Genomic DNA, 15,462 nt, shown 5'->3' with positions numbered 1-15,462 from the left:
TTCTGAGCCGCTGGTATTTTTCGACCAGAAAACTCTGGTAACTCTACCGGACTCGCTGGCGACGCCTTTGCGCGATACTTTTGATCCGATCTGTGCCGGATTATTGGATTACTTGATTGGACTATTGGAAAATGTCCGCCGAAGTGGATTTCGTGAACAAGAAGGAGGTGCACCTCCGCAACCTGAAGCAGTCCGGCCATGTGGGATTCGACAGCCTGCCGGACCAACTGGTCAACAAGAGTGTCCAGAACGGATTCGTCTTCAACGTTATGTGTATAGGTGTGTATATGCGGGTGCAGTTTCGGTGTGTGAGTGTGTATGCGGCACAGTGAATCAACCGAAGTTTTACTGCATGTAAAACAGTGGCGGACAAGGAAATAGCATTTGTTTTTGCTGAAACAATCTTAATGTAATTATGGCTTTGGATAAGGTTTATCCGTTTCTTTATAATCCATAATCATAGGTTTAAAGCCAATGGAAACAAAAAATTGTATTGTACAGTGGTCAAAAGCACCATCGAAGCCAGGAGAAATATCAATTTGTTTTTCAACATCACTTAAAACAATGTCAAATGTACTGAAATTTTTTTTTTAATTTTTAATCATAATAATTTGGATATCAATAATATCAATTTTTAAAGTTGTGCAGTAGACTTCACTACAGTAAATCAATTATTTACTAGCTTTCTCTTATTGTTAACAATGTTTAAAAAGGGAAATAATGAAAGTAATATTATAGCAATATATGTATAGCATAGCAAAAGTAGATATATAAGACAAAAATCATATTATGCTATTGATTTCCCCACCGCTGTGCCATGTACTCAAGTTTCTCATGTTTGAAGTGCATTGCTCAGATAAAGTGAATCACCTAAATACAGAAATGCGGGTAAACAATTGAAACAACCAGACGCCCGGCCACGATTAGTATGCAAAGTGGCCGGCAATCGATTTCCTCCGCCGCTTTCTACAATTTCACCCTGACACCAATGCCGCAGTGCTTCTATGGCCAATTGAGCCCACTTGGCCGATGACTCCCCCCCATCTGACACCATTCTGACCCCCATTACAACATCTTTGCTCTCCGCAGGCGAAACTGGACTGGGCAAGTCGACGCTGATGGACACGCTGTTCAACACCAGCTTCGAGTCCACACCGAGTCCCCATACCCTGCCCAGCGTCAAGTTGAAGGCTCACACCTACGAGCTGCAGGAGAGCAATGTGCGGCTCAAGCTGACCATCTGCGACACGGTGGGCTATGGCGACCAGATCAACAAGGACGACTCGTTCAAGGCGGTGGTGGACTACATTGACGCCCAGTTCGAGAACTATCTGCAGGAGGAGCTGAAGATCAAGCGATCGCTGGTGACGTGCCACGACAGCCGCATCCACATCTGCCTGTACTTCATCTGCCCCACTGGCCACGGCCTCAAGTCGCTGGACCTGGTGTGCATGAAGAAGCTGGACAGCAAGGTCAACATTATTCCGGTGATCGCCAAGGCGGACACCATTTCCAAGGTGGAGCTGCAGCGATTCAAGGCGAAGATCATCCAGGAGCTGAACAGCAATGGAGTGCACATCTATCAGTTCCCCACCGACGACGAGACGGTGGCCGAGACGAACACCAGCATGAACTCGCACATTCCCTTCGCCGTCGTCGGCAGCACGGAGTTCATTAAGGTGGGCAACAAGCTCATCCGCGCCCGCCAGTACCCCTGGGGCACGGTGCAGGTGGAGAACGAGACGCACTGCGACTTTGTGAAGCTGCGCGAGATGCTCATTCGCACCAACATGGAGGATATGCGCGAGAAGACGCACACGCGGCACTACGAGCTGTACCGGCAGAAGCGGCTGGAGCAGATGGGCTTCAGCGATGTGGACAGCGACAACAAGCCGATCTCGTTCCAGCAGACCTTCGAGGCCAAGCGCTCCAACCACCTGGCCGAGCTGCAGTCCAAGGAGGAGGAGGTGCGGCAGATGTTCGTGCAGCGGGTCAAGGAGAAGGAGGCCGAGCTGAAGGAGAGCGAGAAGGACCTGCACGCCAAGTTCGAGAAGCTGAAGCGGGACCATGCCGAGGAGAAGCGCAAGCTGGAGGAGTCGCGCAAGGCGCTCGAGGAGGACTACCTCGACTTCCAGCGGCGCAAGCAGCAGTTGGCCACCGCCCACCACACGCTCACCCTTGGCAAGAGCAAGAAGAAGTAGAATCCGGCGCCGCCGCCGAGCAATGTATTGAGAATTCTGTGCGGTTCGCTAATCCCAAAGTAATTATTGCTTTCTCATCTCGTTGTCTTTCATTTGTACTATTAAGTTTACTTCAAATATTAACATATACACAACTACACGCATATGTACGCAGACATATATGATTATGTATTTACAACTAACGAATAAATCGAACTTAGTATTTTAACAACGTAAACTAGGGGAAATTTAAAAGGTAGTATGATAAAATAAGAACTATGTTTCTTTTCGATGTTTAGGGAACTAATTATTTTTTTACATTTTTTCAATTAAAATTATTAAGTTGTAAGTTAACCTTTTCAGCTCCATTTATCTATATGATTTGGATTTTTATAAAAATAAGCTTACAAGTTTGTAATTTGAATATTTTTTTTATTGTACGCTAGTTTTTAATTTGCTATTTGGTTTTTTATAACAGTCATAAGAATGTTTTTTATTTTGAAAATTTACTTTTATTATCGCTTAAATTTTGAATTTGACCATTGGCGCCATAATTTAGTAGGGTGTCTGCAGGCCGACCATATTTAGCTGATTTCGCTGCCCACCCCCTGGCCACACTAATTCCTACTCAGCACAATATGCAATAAAAAAAAGTTGTAGAACAAATTAAAAACGCAATAATAAAATCACCGCAGCAAACACAGCAGAACTATAGAGACCTGTAGTTCGGGATCGAAACGAAAGCAATTAACCGTGTTCAGCGCAGAGTACAGATCGTGAAAGTGGGTGTATCGGCTGGGAAAAGTGAGACACCCCTTTGTGTTTTGTTTTTTCGTTATAAATTTTGTTTGTGGCTCGGATTGGATTACGACTTGATGGTGAGGGAGGGCAGCCGCGGCAGGGGAGCTCCCAAGTGATTTTCCATAATAAGCTTCGAGTGGACGGGAAATGCCAATCGGCAGGGCGAACATGTCGCCAATAGCGTCGATACTGGTTTTCTACGCTCTTCTGCAGACAGGTATGGATACTGGTTGATACTTATGGTTGGTAATAGAGGCGGTGGAATCGAAATAAACTATGCTATGACCCCAGAAACATACTAAACATTCCATTGCCTTCCAGTTGCCAGCTTCACGGTCGTCATCACTGCTCCTGAGCAGGCCCTCATCGGGTCCACCATCAATGTGTCCGCCCAGCTCTTCGATGGCGACAGACCGGCCGCCGATGGGAAATCCTACAGGTTCACCTGGACCGACAGTGCTGGCCATAGAGAGGTAAGAACGTGATGAAACAAAGAAAGAAAGCTCCGAGTCCACTGTCATGACTAATTGCCTCCGAATGCGAATGCAAATACCAATGTAAGCCCGTCTACAGTCGACGTTTGCTCAACTGGCCCATAAAACTGGTTAGGACAGCTGGCTGCAGGTGGTTCACCCACCCAAAAGTACAACCAAACACGAAGAATTTAAATATCTCTTATCAGACAATATCCCGAAGGGTTTCGTTATCGGCCAATGCAGAATTGCGTTTATAATCCCTGCTTCTCGAAGTTTCTTGAACTCTTTTATCAGGGAAAACTGTCTGCAGGGCAGCTCTCTCAGCTACAAAGTAAAGATTGGTTATTATTATGTATCCGTTAAATATCATGTTATTCAGGATTTCTCTTTTGAATTCCTGGCTTATCAATCAAAAAAGATCCTTCGTTTTGAAGAACTTTTAATTGTCTAAATAATTGTTTATTGGTAAACATTTGATTCACCGAAGAAGTGTGCTTTCCACAGCCTTTTCAGGTTGATTATTCTGGGAATCTCCGTTCAGCTAGTTCATTAAACAACAAAATACGAAAGATAATAATCATCAATCAACTAGGAATATATTTTTACAAACTTCTTAGGTTCCCCTTAAAATATATGTCACTGCAGACACATTATAATAAATTATCATTTTTATTCTGCCATTCCGTCATTCCTAGAACTTTTAGATAGCTTTGAATTCTGTTAATCAATCGTCATACGATGCAGTTCATGGCCGGAAGGGCGGTTTTACTCAGTATACACATATATTTTTAGACCCCTAAGCCAGAGTTGCGATGTGCAAACCGGCGACCGCTTTCCAGTTCTAATCACAGCCATGTGGCTTCAATTGATATGGCGTCATTTGAATGGTAATTTTACACAATTACTATTCAGCGACAGTTTTGCCGATTGTGCCTGGTACGTGGCCATATCAGCGGCGTTCGGTGGTTACTATTGTAGCTTAATTTGCATGTAGAGTGGCTCAAATCTGCTACCAATTATACTAACCGCTTACCTTTGTGTCTGCCTGCAGGAGATTGAAACGAAAAACGCCAGCAGCAATTGGACCGTGGTCTACACGCAGGAGCAGCCGTCCACACATGTGATTAGGGTCGAAGTGGAGAAGAATTCCATCTTCTGGTTTACGATGGCCAAGGGTCAGAAGGCAATCAAGCTGGACAACTTGCTGGTCGGCAGCTTGGAGCTGATTCAGAACAATGTGCCGCGGCCGCATGAGTTTGTGTCCACGCAGGAGGCGGTGAATCACAGCATAGTGCTCTCCGATGCGGATCTCTCTTATCTGCGGGCGAAGGGCTATCACATTCAGACGTATTGGTTTCAAAACTGTACATATCTTGGCATGTCCAGTGCCCTGGACTATGTGGCCTCATATCCGACAGCTGAGCAATACTATGATGTGGAGGCTTTAGTGGTGGCTTCGCTGGAGATTCCGCCAGAGCCAACGCCCTCGACTACGACCACCACTACCACCACCACAACAACCACAACCACTACGACAACGACAACAACCACAACCACTACGCCAGCCACAACCACAACTTCAACAACACCTGCCACTACGACCACTCCAAAAACCACAACAACACCTGCGACTACGACCACTTCCACCACTACTCCAAAGCCACCGGCACGAGCCAAACGTGATCTAGTCCAGGCCATGCACGCCAACGCTGCTATGCTGGGCCTGAACCTAACCAACGCCCTGAAGCAGCAGAAAGACTCTACAGGGAATGTGTCCGTGGCACTGGTAAATCCTCTGGGGGTGAGAAGGCTGTCCAAGCTCACGTTGGTGCCCGGCAATCAGCCGCCTTTCGATTGCGTGAACAAAAAGTATGTGGCCCAGGATCCGAAGCAGATTTACGGATACTTCCAGAAACGCATTGTGTCTAAGGGTATGGGTTTGCTTAATTTTGATATATGAGCAGATTTAATAAGTGCGTTTTAGATCCCATCACCGGCTTCGGCACCACGGGCAAGAATTGGTTGCAACACTGGGAGATGCTTCATCTGAATGTGAACTGCAAGGGATCGCCACCGCTTTATCTGTGCACTCAGGTTTATACGGGTGAGAATGCAAGCCAAGCCATAAATTTTAAAAATGTTATGATATTATAATAAATGCATTTTCTTGCAGCTCCTTACAACTCCACGGGCAACGAGACTTGCGAACAGTACAACCCAATCGTGAATTGTTCATATGAGTACAAGCGTTACTTCGGTGAAAGCAAGACCATACTGTTCTTCATACGCAATCAGGTCTCCCAAACAATCAATCAGGTCACCGTGAACATGTATGAAGGTGGGTAAACTCAACTATAAACTTTCTATATAATTATATACAATTTATTTTACTACCTTGCAGCCCAGCGTCAGTCTCAGCTCTCAGTCGTGGTTGTGCCCGTGACATGCACATTGGTGGCCGTAATTCTAGTTGTTTTCGGTGTGGCCTATTATATTCAGCGGGGAAATCGGTAAGAGCTGGTTGTAAACTATGTAAAAAAGTCCCTACAATTTGTTCCCCTCCACAGCTTCAACGTTGAGGTGGCCGACTTTAACTTCGGCGACACTCAGTCGGTGGACATGGAGTACAAGACATTCCCGCAGCGCTTGATCGATAGCATTCGCGACGCCTGGACGTGGCCGGGTCAGCGACGTCACTCGCAGTCCAGCGCAGATCTCATGGCGGACCAGGAGCAGCCGCCCAGTCCGGGCTTCGGTGGCAATGTGGGCGACGTGGATAGCAATCTGCGCTACAACACTTTCAACTAGGTCCTTGAGGGGTTCCCTTGGAACTTGGTTACCTATGCAAATTATTCAATTTAATTTAATTTCGGCGCCTAAGTTATGAAGATCTGTTCCCAGCTCCCTTCAGATTTGGTTAAATCGCAATTGATCTGTGAATTTTGTTTAAAAATTCCAGGCAGTTTCCACAAATTTTGATAGAACTCGAAGTGGGGATCAGGTGTGATAGTTATTTGTTATTATTTGTATGTGCACTCCCATGTGCTTTAGTCATTTTCTTGTTGTACACCGGCACCTAGGGGTCACCCCCACATGTACATGAATAGAGATGATAGAATCTTTTTTACGTTTCCATATACTTTATATCCCCCTACGTTACGCATTGCAATCATCTCTATCCAACATCTACGCACACACTTGCTCATCAATGGCCAAATGTCGAGTATGTCAAGCAACCATTCAAATCGCAATTTCGGGTGTGCAGCAGGTGCAACATCCCCTCGGATATTGTTAAAGACTGTCTTTGTTCTAAAAGCAAAAAGAAATGTGGTTAAATTTACACTTAACTTATGCGTGAGGAGTTGTTCGTGAAGAGTGAAATGCTAGCATAAGTCAATTCGATTGTTTCCATTGTATCGTGATCCAAATTCTTTGACAAAGACAAGCGCATCTCACACTAAAACACACGCGACACAAATATTCATTGTGATAGATATAGAACAAACAGTATGTACGTTTAACTAAAACGAAAAGTTTAAAGAAAACCCATATACTTATAAAGCTAAAAGCTGGTGTTTTTTATTTAATGGAGCTGGTTGAAAAGGGGGTCTTTTATTATACTTTATTGTACTGAAATATGCCGCATTTCAGGTCGTGTACTAATGCTTTTTTACTATACCATAATTTTAATTAAAAAAAGTTTTTTTGAAATTCTTAAAAAAACTTGTTATAATTATTTCTATCAGTGCTGCTTTGAAAAATTACAAGTTCAGTTAACCTAAAGTAGAAACTTTTATACAAAATTTTAGTTTTAAAATATTTAAATAATTTAAATGTGTATCTTTATTATATTACCTTTTTAATTTCGCGGTAAAATTTTCAAACTAGAAAAATTGAATCTTTTTAAATATTAAGTTTTGGGATTTCCTTAGAAGTAAGCTCTGGTAACACCGAAAAAGTACGTTTTTCCAAAACACTTGGCGGATAACACTTAACAATGTTTTTAAATGATATTGGCCAGCCTTTAATTCTTCAGAGAGGTGAAAAATACGGCATATTCGATGAGGTATGTAGTATAAACTACTTGGTAGACCCATCAATACCTTTTGTCCTTCCAGCACAGCGGAGCCCTGCTCCTATCAACAGCCGCCTTCAACGATCCCGTGGTTCCCCAAAACTGGTGCAAATACGTGGTAGGATCTGAGCAGGAGGTCCTACGGCTATTCATTTCCAGCTTCCCAGAGAAGTGTAAATCCAAAACCCTCAAACCAAATGAACCCACTCAAATAGTGTACAATCAAACCGAGATCACTATAACTTTGATACCAGCGGGGAAGAACGAAAATGGCTTGGAGTCGCGCCTCTTTTATATAGACAGTGGGTATTAACTGTCCTTAAAGTTATGTTTTCTTACCAATCGTATTTCTAGATGGCCAGGCGAGATATCTGATTGTGGACCGCCTGTCCGGCTATCTGGACTCCTTGCCCAAGGCCCATGGATCCTTTCACGTTGGCCTCGGTCAAGGAATCGATGTTCTCTACGTGGACGAAGATCTTTTAAGCGAAACCGACTTGAACGAGGATCTCTACAGCTTTGTGCACCTGGTAAAACCAAAGTTCATCTATGGCTTGCGGCAGGGTGAGCTGCCCAAGTGGCTGCTCGATCTGCGGCAGATTTGAGATGAATGCAGAAAGTAAAAGCCAGCAAGTGTACAGTACAAAATGATGCATTTAAAACAAGAGACCTGCTAACAGTCAAATAAATCTAGCTAAGACCTACTACCCGCTTAACCCTTTGTCGCCTTGGCCTTGCTCTTGACCTTCTTAACCCGCTTCAGGCCGTCCATCTTGCTCTTCATGAACTGCGAGTACATGCCCATCATCGCGGGCACATCCTCCTGTCGCACGACGGTGGAAATCTGCGCGAGAATTGTATTTTTTTAAGGGATTTTAGGATGGAACTCGATGGGGTTACCTTCTGGGATTTGGACTGGGCTCGTATCAGGCACATGTAGGTTTCGGGCTTGGGCAGCGGGGGTCGTCCAGCTCTTGGCACGGGTTTATCGTTACCATCATCTAAGGAATATTAATTAGGTAGCAATAATTACTCTGCAATTTCCATGTTTTTCAGGTGGCTCGACTCACATCGCTTGAATGTCAACGTGAAGGAGGAGTCCTTCTTCGCCGCATTGGCGATCTTCTCCAGGCGCAGGATGAACTGTAGGGAAAAGGGCTTATTAAACCGGTTGCATACAAAGTTTTTTATTTATTTACGTTCGAATTGTCCAGCAAAACCATTTCGTGGCAAATAAAACAGGCGAAACGAGAAAAGTGACACTGACAGTTGCTGGGGGATTTTTTAGTACATTTTAGTGATATTTCCAGGGCTGCACAAGCTCTTCATCAAACAATCTAAAAACTTTCTACAAAATTATAAGTGTGTAATAATTACATTACTAAACCTTTTTTGTTTATTTCGGTTTTATTTAACTTTTAAAAATTAAAAATGTAATCGATAGTTCAGTCGTGATATTAGCGATGAAGGCCACCCCCGTTCGATACTATCGATGGTGCCATCGATGGTTTGACAGCTCTAATTGGTTGAGAAAGCAGCAGCAAAGGGAAAAAGGCCAGAAAAAATCGTAAAACTACGAAAACCTACAAGTGCGGGGCAACCGAGGAAGCTGTTGCACAAACACCGAGACACACGCACGCACGCCGTACCGCGAGCCGCACGCCACGCCCACCCGCGCCCGCCCCCAACTCCGGTCGAGCGGGAGAGAAAGAAAAAAGAAGCGCCCAGCAGCGGTGGTGCAAGCGAAGTAGAAGCAGGAAAACCCCAGCCGATCGAAACGAACGCCCGCCAGCGCCAAAGGAAGCGCCGCCCACGCCGTCAGTTGCCGAACGCACATCGCTAGCCATCGCCACCTGGTTAACCCACATCCGAGCAGCCGCCGCCGCCGCAGTCCCAGCCAGCGCCACAAACTCCGCAACATGGTGAGTGGTGATGGTCAGCCAAGCGCAGTGCATAGCCCGGATGCCGTGCATCCATAGAGACCTGTGATGTCCCCAAGCACAAACCGCCTTGGTTATTGCCATTCCAAAAAGCATGACACACTGAAAAAGCGCCACTGAACTTTGACCGAAACGAAACGATTGCCTTACCGCACTCTTTTTTCCAGGACGTGTTCCTCATGATCAGGCGGCAGAAGACCACCATCTTCACGGACGCCAAGGAGAACACAACGGTGGCCGAGCTGAAGCGAATGATCGAGGGTGAGTGTGCCGTGGTCATCTATTTATAGAGCCAGCATTATTGGGTAACTCCATGACTGACCATCAATAAACCATCCCCCTCGATTGTAGGCATACTGAAGGTGCAGCCCGTGGATCAGCGGTTATACAATCAGGACAACGACGTCATGGACGACGAGAGCACGTTGCAGGACTACGGCGTGACGGTGTCCACGGCCAAGGCGCAGGCTCCGGCGCAGCTGGGTTTGACATTCAGGTGAGAGTCGCTGATAAGCCGGGTGCGGGTTATCTAGCGTACAAGGCGGGCGAGCGGCACGTGTACCGCTTACAACGGAGCTTACAGCGGGCCAGCATTAAGTCCTCTCGAACTCTTCTTTTGTAGGAACGAGTTGGGCGACTTTGAGACACTGGACATGACACCCTACTCGGCACCACCAGACTTACCCGAAGTGATGAAAAACCAAGAGGCCTCGAACGGACAGGAGCAGGTTGCATAAAGCAGCAGTCGCAGCAGCAACAGCAGTCAGTCAGTCAATCACACCCTACGAGAACAACAAACAGCAGCAGCAATAATAACACCATCAAAAGCAACAGCAGAAAAAGCAGCAACACGAGACAAACTAAATCCGCTAAATCCTGAGACACTTAACTACTGTCGCTCGCTTGTCCCCCGCAAACGAAATGTACGAAAATCCGGACGGAGGAGGGAGATCTGTCTGCGATTGCAACCTCCCTGCCTGGCCAGGAAAGCAACAACAGCTGCAGCCCGCAGCCGCAATAGCTAAATATGCATTTTTCGTTGTTTATAGCAAGGAACAATTCACTATGGTTCCGACACAAAATTGTACTTTGGAATGGGATTTATAATATTCGGCTTTAATTTTACCCTAACCTCCCCCACTTGTTTGTTTCTTTTTTAATGGAATTTATACGAATTTGTTGAGAAAATACACAAAGTCATAAAAAAGTAAATGTGCGAACTGAGCGAACGTGCAGCAATTTCAATACCCCGATCCGCTTGATCCTTCGTAAGCAGAGTGAATATTTAAATAATATTGGGATCTAATTATATTATAATTTATAATCAAATCATTATTTTTGTAATAATAAGATTTAATTATTATTAAAAACGAACGAAAAAACCCCCGTCCACCGGCTAATCACTCTCGTCCAGCTCGGCCGTCATGGCGGCCACCTCGGCATCGTTGTCGTCCTCCGCCCCGCTGTCCACGAACGAGGCATTGCCGCTCTGCTGCAGCTCCTGGTGCTCCAGATACTCCTGCAGCCGGTCCTGGAAGAAGTTGATGAACGTCTGCTTCTGCTGCGCCGTCGCCGGAAAGTAGTGGCCACCGCTGTGCTCCAGCACCTCGGCGTTTTTGAAGCGAGACGCCAGGGACTCGCTCATCTCCTTGGGAATGATCTCATCCGTCTGGCCGTAGATGTGCAGCGCGGGTATGCTGATGGCCTCCTCGTAGGCGCTCATGTGCACCAGGCTGCCGGACAGGAAGCCAGAGGCGAGCACTGCGAACTCCGGGCGGATGGAGGTCACTGTGGGTTTTAGTTTAGGTTAATTAAACTAGTTATTCCCTTAGTTAATCAAGACCTACGCTTCTTTTTGGCCAGGCCGCAGATGAGGCCCACGAAACAGGCGCCCTGCGAGAAGCCCAGGAGTCCCTGGAACGGACCCTGCGTCCGCCACGCCTCCTCCACACAGCGCAGGCTCTCCTGGAAGCCGAAGGCGGGACCGCCCTTGTTCGTGCCCTTGAAGGATCCGTCGTCCTTGTTGGCCCACCAGCTCCTCTGCTCCGGCACAGGCTCCGCCGCCGACTCCAGGGCTGCGGCCACGTGCGGCGCCGTGATGAACACAAACTCCGCATACTTGGAGGCGAACTTGCGGAAGGAACCCAGCTTGCTTTTGAAGGCATCTCCGTTCTGGCGGTAGCCGTGCAGGCAGAGGACACGCACTTTCTCGGTGATCTCCAGCTTGGGCTGCTGTTTGCTGCCGCTAGCTCTGCTGGAGCCGGCTGTCTCCACCGCCGCATCATTGTTGGTCATCGTGTGGCAGTTTAAGTTATATTTGACTAATGTTTTTATGATTTTAGCGAGAAATAATACAAAATAAACAAGGTTATGGGCAGCTAATAGAGATGGCCGAAAATCGATTACAAAAGCTCGAGACTGTCTGGCAGCCCCAAACTTAGAAAACCAGGTGGCAGCACTTGGCCAAGAATGCCGCATTTTTTACGTAAAACTTATTTTCCGTAAATGCAACAAGTTTTCCGTGCCTCCCAACTGGATAAATTACAATCTTTGTAGCTGATATACTAACTGACTACTAAACGAAGCCGTATCAGCATCAGGACCATGATCTACACCACCACGCTGATGTCCTCGCGCGGCGGCCTCATCGGCTCGCTGATCAACAAAGTCAGGCAAGTTGTAGCCAAAGATCGGCCACCAAGTGCTCCGTCTATAGCCAATGACACCGACCACAGACCCCTAACATCCCCCAGGCCCCTCGCCGTCGCCAGCATCAGTAATTCCCCGGTGGTCCAGTCGAAAACGCTGGAGGAGCAGGTGGGCCTGCCGCCGCGACCAAAGAAACCTCTGACTCCCTATTTCCGCTTTATGAGGGAGCAGCGGCCCAAGCTGAAGGCCTCCAATCCGCAGATCACCACCATCGAGGTGGTGCGCCAGCTGTCCAAGAACTGGTCCGACGCGGATGCCCAGCTGAAGGAGCGCCTGCAGGCCGAGTTCAAGCGGGACCAGCAGATCTACCTGGAGCAGCGCACCAAGTACGATGCCACGCTCACCGACGAACAGCGGGCCGAGATCAAGCAGCTCAAGCAGGACCTTGTGGACGCCAAGGAGCGCCGTCAGCTGCGTAAGCGGGTCAAGGAGCTGGGCCGCCCCAAGAAGCCCGCCTCCGCCTTCCTGCGCTTCATAGCCAGCGAACGCACCAACACCCCGCAGGGAGCCAAGCAAACCTACCGCGAGTGGCACCAGAAGACCACGGCCAAGTGGACCCGCCTGTCCGACTCCGAGAAGGAGGTCTACATGCAGGAGTCGCGCAAGGAGATGGAGCTCTACAGGTGCGTTGACCTTTTAGGATTTGTTTCCGGGAGGGAAATCAAGTTTTTCATTCATTCTGGAGAGTACAAATTATAAATATTGTTTGCATGGGAAACCATTTATAGAACTCCGAAATCAAATGATTGAATCTCTTCTTAAATTTCAATTATATAAAAATGAATCTAATTAGCAGCTTTATGGCAAACAATATTTAAATTTTAATTTTTAAAATACAAGTAGGTGGCATTAGTGCACTCTTCTAAAGTACCAACATTATTTTCTAATTTTTGATTTTAGCATAGCGCTAGATCTTTTACAATGACATTTTTCCCAGTCCTAAATATAAGTGATACACGTGATTGTGTGGTGAAATTTTCTCATGTGCTCGCATATCCAGATATTTTTTTACTTAAAACTTTAAGAACTTCAAAAATTCAAAGTGCATACTGCATCTCCTTCATTTAATTTCTACAACTTTTAATTATCACTCATCAACTCTATCACCTACACCCATTTTTATTCGTCGAATTTATTTATAACCTATATATTTTTGTTAACTTTACAGAAAAGCGATTTCCGTTTGGGAGGAGAAGATGATCCGCCTGGGCCACATCGACGTGGTGCGTCATGGCAACCTTATCGACCCGCCTGAGCCAAAGCCCCGCAAGACGCAGGCCCCCAAACAGAAATTGTAATAGCTGCTGGGCCCACTGGCTGCCATCACACACAATTCATAGTTCCCAATTCATTTTGTTTTTCGTTTTTCTTCTTTCATCGCAAATTGTTAAGGTTAAGGCATTAAAGATTAAATGCTAGCCCGCATAAGTATAAAATAGAATCCCTTGTTCCTGAAGTTAGTTTTACGAAAGGTACATTTAGTAATTCTTCTGGTCTCCGCCAGCATTACAAATATAAAGACAGTTTTTGACGAAATGCTGTACATTTTTTAACTGAATAGAGAGCAAGAGCATGTGGCCATCTCAGGTAAAATCTAGTACTACTACATAAAACCTTTGTAACTTTAGAGCTTCCGCCAACACGTTGCATATGGAGCAAACACGTGGCATGGGCGAGTCTTGGTTTCAAGGCGAGCTGACCAGAGAATAGAGTCTTTGGCAACACGTGTCTGAGTCTTACGGGGTTAACATCACACTGATTTCTAGTTGATTTAACACGGTAATCGACACAGTTTTAATCTCTCTGCGTAGATCACGGTAAACAAATATGCGTTGGATTTGTCACCTCAAATGCGCAGATTGCAAAGGTTCTAAATGGTACAGTCAAACGTGGCCTGGGGACTACAGTAAGGCCTTGGCTATGAGACGGGCACAACCGCTCGCTGCTCGCTTCAGTTTCCAAATGAACGCACTGCTCCGCAGCCGAAATACGGCTGGGTATGGTCAGGCTGGAATGCTGGCGACTGGAACGATGTTTCCGCTCTCCCTCTCCACATATATCTCTCCGATCCGACTTATGTAGTGCTGAGGTCGGTGAATTCGGCGTACAAGGCAGGCAGCAACAATTGATAACCGTTCGAGTGTTTTATCAGGGCCGGATTGCACATATACTCTTGCAGTGGCCCCCTTAAAATAGTTAAAAAGCTTGATTCCGGTTTCGAGATAAAGTGGATTAATAGAAGCCTGCCCTTGGCGAAGATAAACCTTTGCTCAAGAATTCGCGTTTTGATCTAGTACTTTCTAAAGGGCCTACATTTTGTAAGTTCTAATATTATTTTACAGTATTCTTATACTTTTTAAAGATCTGAGGCTTATTTATAAAGAGTATCTTTTAATGTTATGAAATGTTTTTATAATTTCATGTATGTATTTATTCCTTCTAAACCCGTATCTGTTCGCATCGTGTCTTATTGGAACGCCTCTCACTCCAGTTTTTCTCGATTTCGAAACAGTTTCAGCTCTCTGGAGCGCACAGGTATCTCAGGTAGACGGCCTTCCAGGGGGAGAAGACGGTCGGCTGTGGAAAGAGCGGCTTCGCCTTCCAGTAATCCCCTGGCAGGTAGTCGAATCATGACTCGAGATTTCCATAGTTTTCGTCATGCCGCCTTGCGTTTTCCGCTTTAGACTCTAGGTAATTGAAAATGTTTTCACCTAATTTCGAGGCGAAGCACTAACTTTTTTTCGCCTGGCATTGGCCAAAACACTTCGCCACAGCCAACGACCGCCACATTCTTGGGCAAGAATCTGAGCTACCTCCGAGTTTTCTGGCCAAATACCACGTTCGGGCCACCGCCAGCGGCGGAATTGCGCAAGCCATATTGGCGCAACCTTGGGCTACTCCAAAAGCCGAAAACTAACCACATACACACGCACGCCAAAATGTATTTTTGCAATAGAAAACTAGTAAACAACTAGCGAACTAGCGAGCGCCAAATCCAACTCCAAATTCGCCCCAGCCCGGCCAATAAAATGTGCACAAAATTCGGCATTTCGAATGACAAAATGCATTAGAAGTGGGCACTTGGCTGAACGGGCAGCTGGGAAAACGGCTGCGCATGCGCACGATTAAGGCTATTAGATTAGATTTCCCAGTCTCTGGGCCTTTTGGGCAAGTAGGTAGCAACTACAGTGGAACTTCAACTGAGGGAAACTTCATTAAGTGTACTTTTAAACTTAACTTAATATGTTTTGGATTACAAATATCAAAAAATAATAATGTAT

The 15,462-nt window shown here is 46.1% G+C and overlaps 7 protein-coding genes across 9 annotated transcripts; 5 read left to right on the top strand and 2 right to left on the bottom strand.

Annotated features, from left to right (window-relative positions):
• Positions 1 to 38: 38 nt before the first annotated feature.
• On the top strand, positions 39 to 2,418 carry LOC108031707 (septin-2). Its single transcript, XM_017105372.3, has 2 exons — positions 39 to 279; positions 1,090 to 2,418. The coding sequence occupies exons 1-2, from the start codon at positions 132 to 134 to the stop codon at positions 2,199 to 2,201; spliced, it is 1,260 nt and encodes a 419-aa protein (XP_016960861.1). The 5' UTR covers positions 39 to 131; the 3' UTR covers positions 2,202 to 2,418.
• Positions 2,419 to 2,689: 271 nt separating this feature from the next.
• Positions 2,690 to 7,025, top strand: LOC108032011 (uncharacterized). The gene is made up of 7 exons (XM_017105811.3): positions 2,690 to 3,198; positions 3,303 to 3,454; positions 4,509 to 5,388; positions 5,442 to 5,561; positions 5,631 to 5,795; positions 5,859 to 5,967; positions 6,025 to 7,025. Exons 1-7 carry the CDS (start codon positions 3,129 to 3,131, stop codon positions 6,263 to 6,265), a joined length of 1,737 nt encoding a protein of 578 aa, XP_016961300.1. The 5' UTR covers positions 2,690 to 3,128; the 3' UTR covers positions 6,266 to 7,025.
• A 358-nt stretch (positions 7,026 to 7,383) lies between these two features.
• On the top strand, positions 7,384 to 8,239 carry LOC108031748 (uncharacterized). The gene is made up of 3 exons (XM_017105451.3): positions 7,384 to 7,523; positions 7,576 to 7,834; positions 7,887 to 8,239. The coding sequence occupies exons 1-3, from the start codon at positions 7,455 to 7,457 to the stop codon at positions 8,135 to 8,137; spliced, it is 579 nt and encodes a 192-aa protein (XP_016960940.1). The 5' UTR covers positions 7,384 to 7,454; the 3' UTR covers positions 8,138 to 8,239.
• LOC108031750 (signal recognition particle 14 kDa protein) lies at positions 8,169 to 8,877 on the bottom strand. The gene is made up of 4 exons (XM_017105454.3): positions 8,732 to 8,877; positions 8,603 to 8,675; positions 8,433 to 8,533; positions 8,169 to 8,376 (listed from the first exon to the last, which is right to left on the bottom strand). The coding sequence occupies exons 1-4, from the start codon at positions 8,753 to 8,755 to the stop codon at positions 8,245 to 8,247; spliced, it is 330 nt and encodes a 109-aa protein (XP_016960943.1). The 5' UTR covers positions 8,756 to 8,877; the 3' UTR covers positions 8,169 to 8,244.
• Positions 8,878 to 9,029: 152 nt separating this feature from the next.
• LOC108031749 (elongin-B) lies at positions 9,030 to 10,684 on the top strand. The gene is made up of 4 exons (XM_017105453.3): positions 9,030 to 9,454; positions 9,640 to 9,733; positions 9,824 to 9,968; positions 10,095 to 10,684. The coding sequence occupies exons 1-4, from the start codon at positions 9,452 to 9,454 to the stop codon at positions 10,207 to 10,209; spliced, it is 357 nt and encodes a 118-aa protein (XP_016960942.1). The 5' UTR covers positions 9,030 to 9,451; the 3' UTR covers positions 10,210 to 10,684.
• A 72-nt stretch (positions 10,685 to 10,756) lies between these two features.
• LOC108031746 (esterase CG5412) lies at positions 10,757 to 11,884 on the bottom strand. The gene is made up of 2 exons (XM_017105447.3): positions 11,320 to 11,884; positions 10,757 to 11,260 (listed from the first exon to the last, which is right to left on the bottom strand). Exons 1-2 carry the CDS (start codon positions 11,765 to 11,767, stop codon positions 10,869 to 10,871), a joined length of 840 nt encoding a protein of 279 aa, XP_016960936.1. The 5' UTR covers positions 11,768 to 11,884; the 3' UTR covers positions 10,757 to 10,868.
• A 29-nt stretch (positions 11,885 to 11,913) lies between these two features.
• On the top strand, positions 11,914 to 13,717 carry LOC108031747 (transcription factor A, mitochondrial). 3 transcript variants are annotated; one of them, XM_017105450.3, is made up of 3 exons: positions 11,915 to 12,144; positions 12,226 to 12,804; positions 13,350 to 13,717. In XM_017105450.3, exons 1-3 carry the CDS (start codon positions 12,077 to 12,079, stop codon positions 13,477 to 13,479), a joined length of 777 nt encoding a protein of 258 aa, XP_016960939.3. In that variant the 5' UTR covers positions 11,915 to 12,076; the 3' UTR covers positions 13,480 to 13,717. The 3 variants fall into 3 exon arrangements, with proteins under 3 accessions (XP_050745391.1, XP_016960939.3, XP_050745392.1); XM_050889435.1 differs by having other exon boundaries at positions 11,916 to 12,144; positions 12,208 to 12,804; XM_050889434.1 differs by having other exon boundaries at positions 11,914 to 12,804.
• The last annotated feature ends 1,745 nt before the right edge of the window (positions 13,718 to 15,462 follow it).

This window comes from Drosophila biarmipes, chromosome 3R (genome assembly GCF_025231255.1).
Source record: "Drosophila biarmipes strain raj3 chromosome 3R, RU_DBia_V1.1, whole genome shotgun sequence".
Classification (NCBI taxonomy): Eukaryota; Metazoa; Arthropoda; class Insecta; order Diptera; family Drosophilidae; genus Drosophila; species Drosophila biarmipes.
Note: the sequence above shows the minus strand (reverse complement) of the source record. Positions and strands in the feature narration are given on the sequence as shown.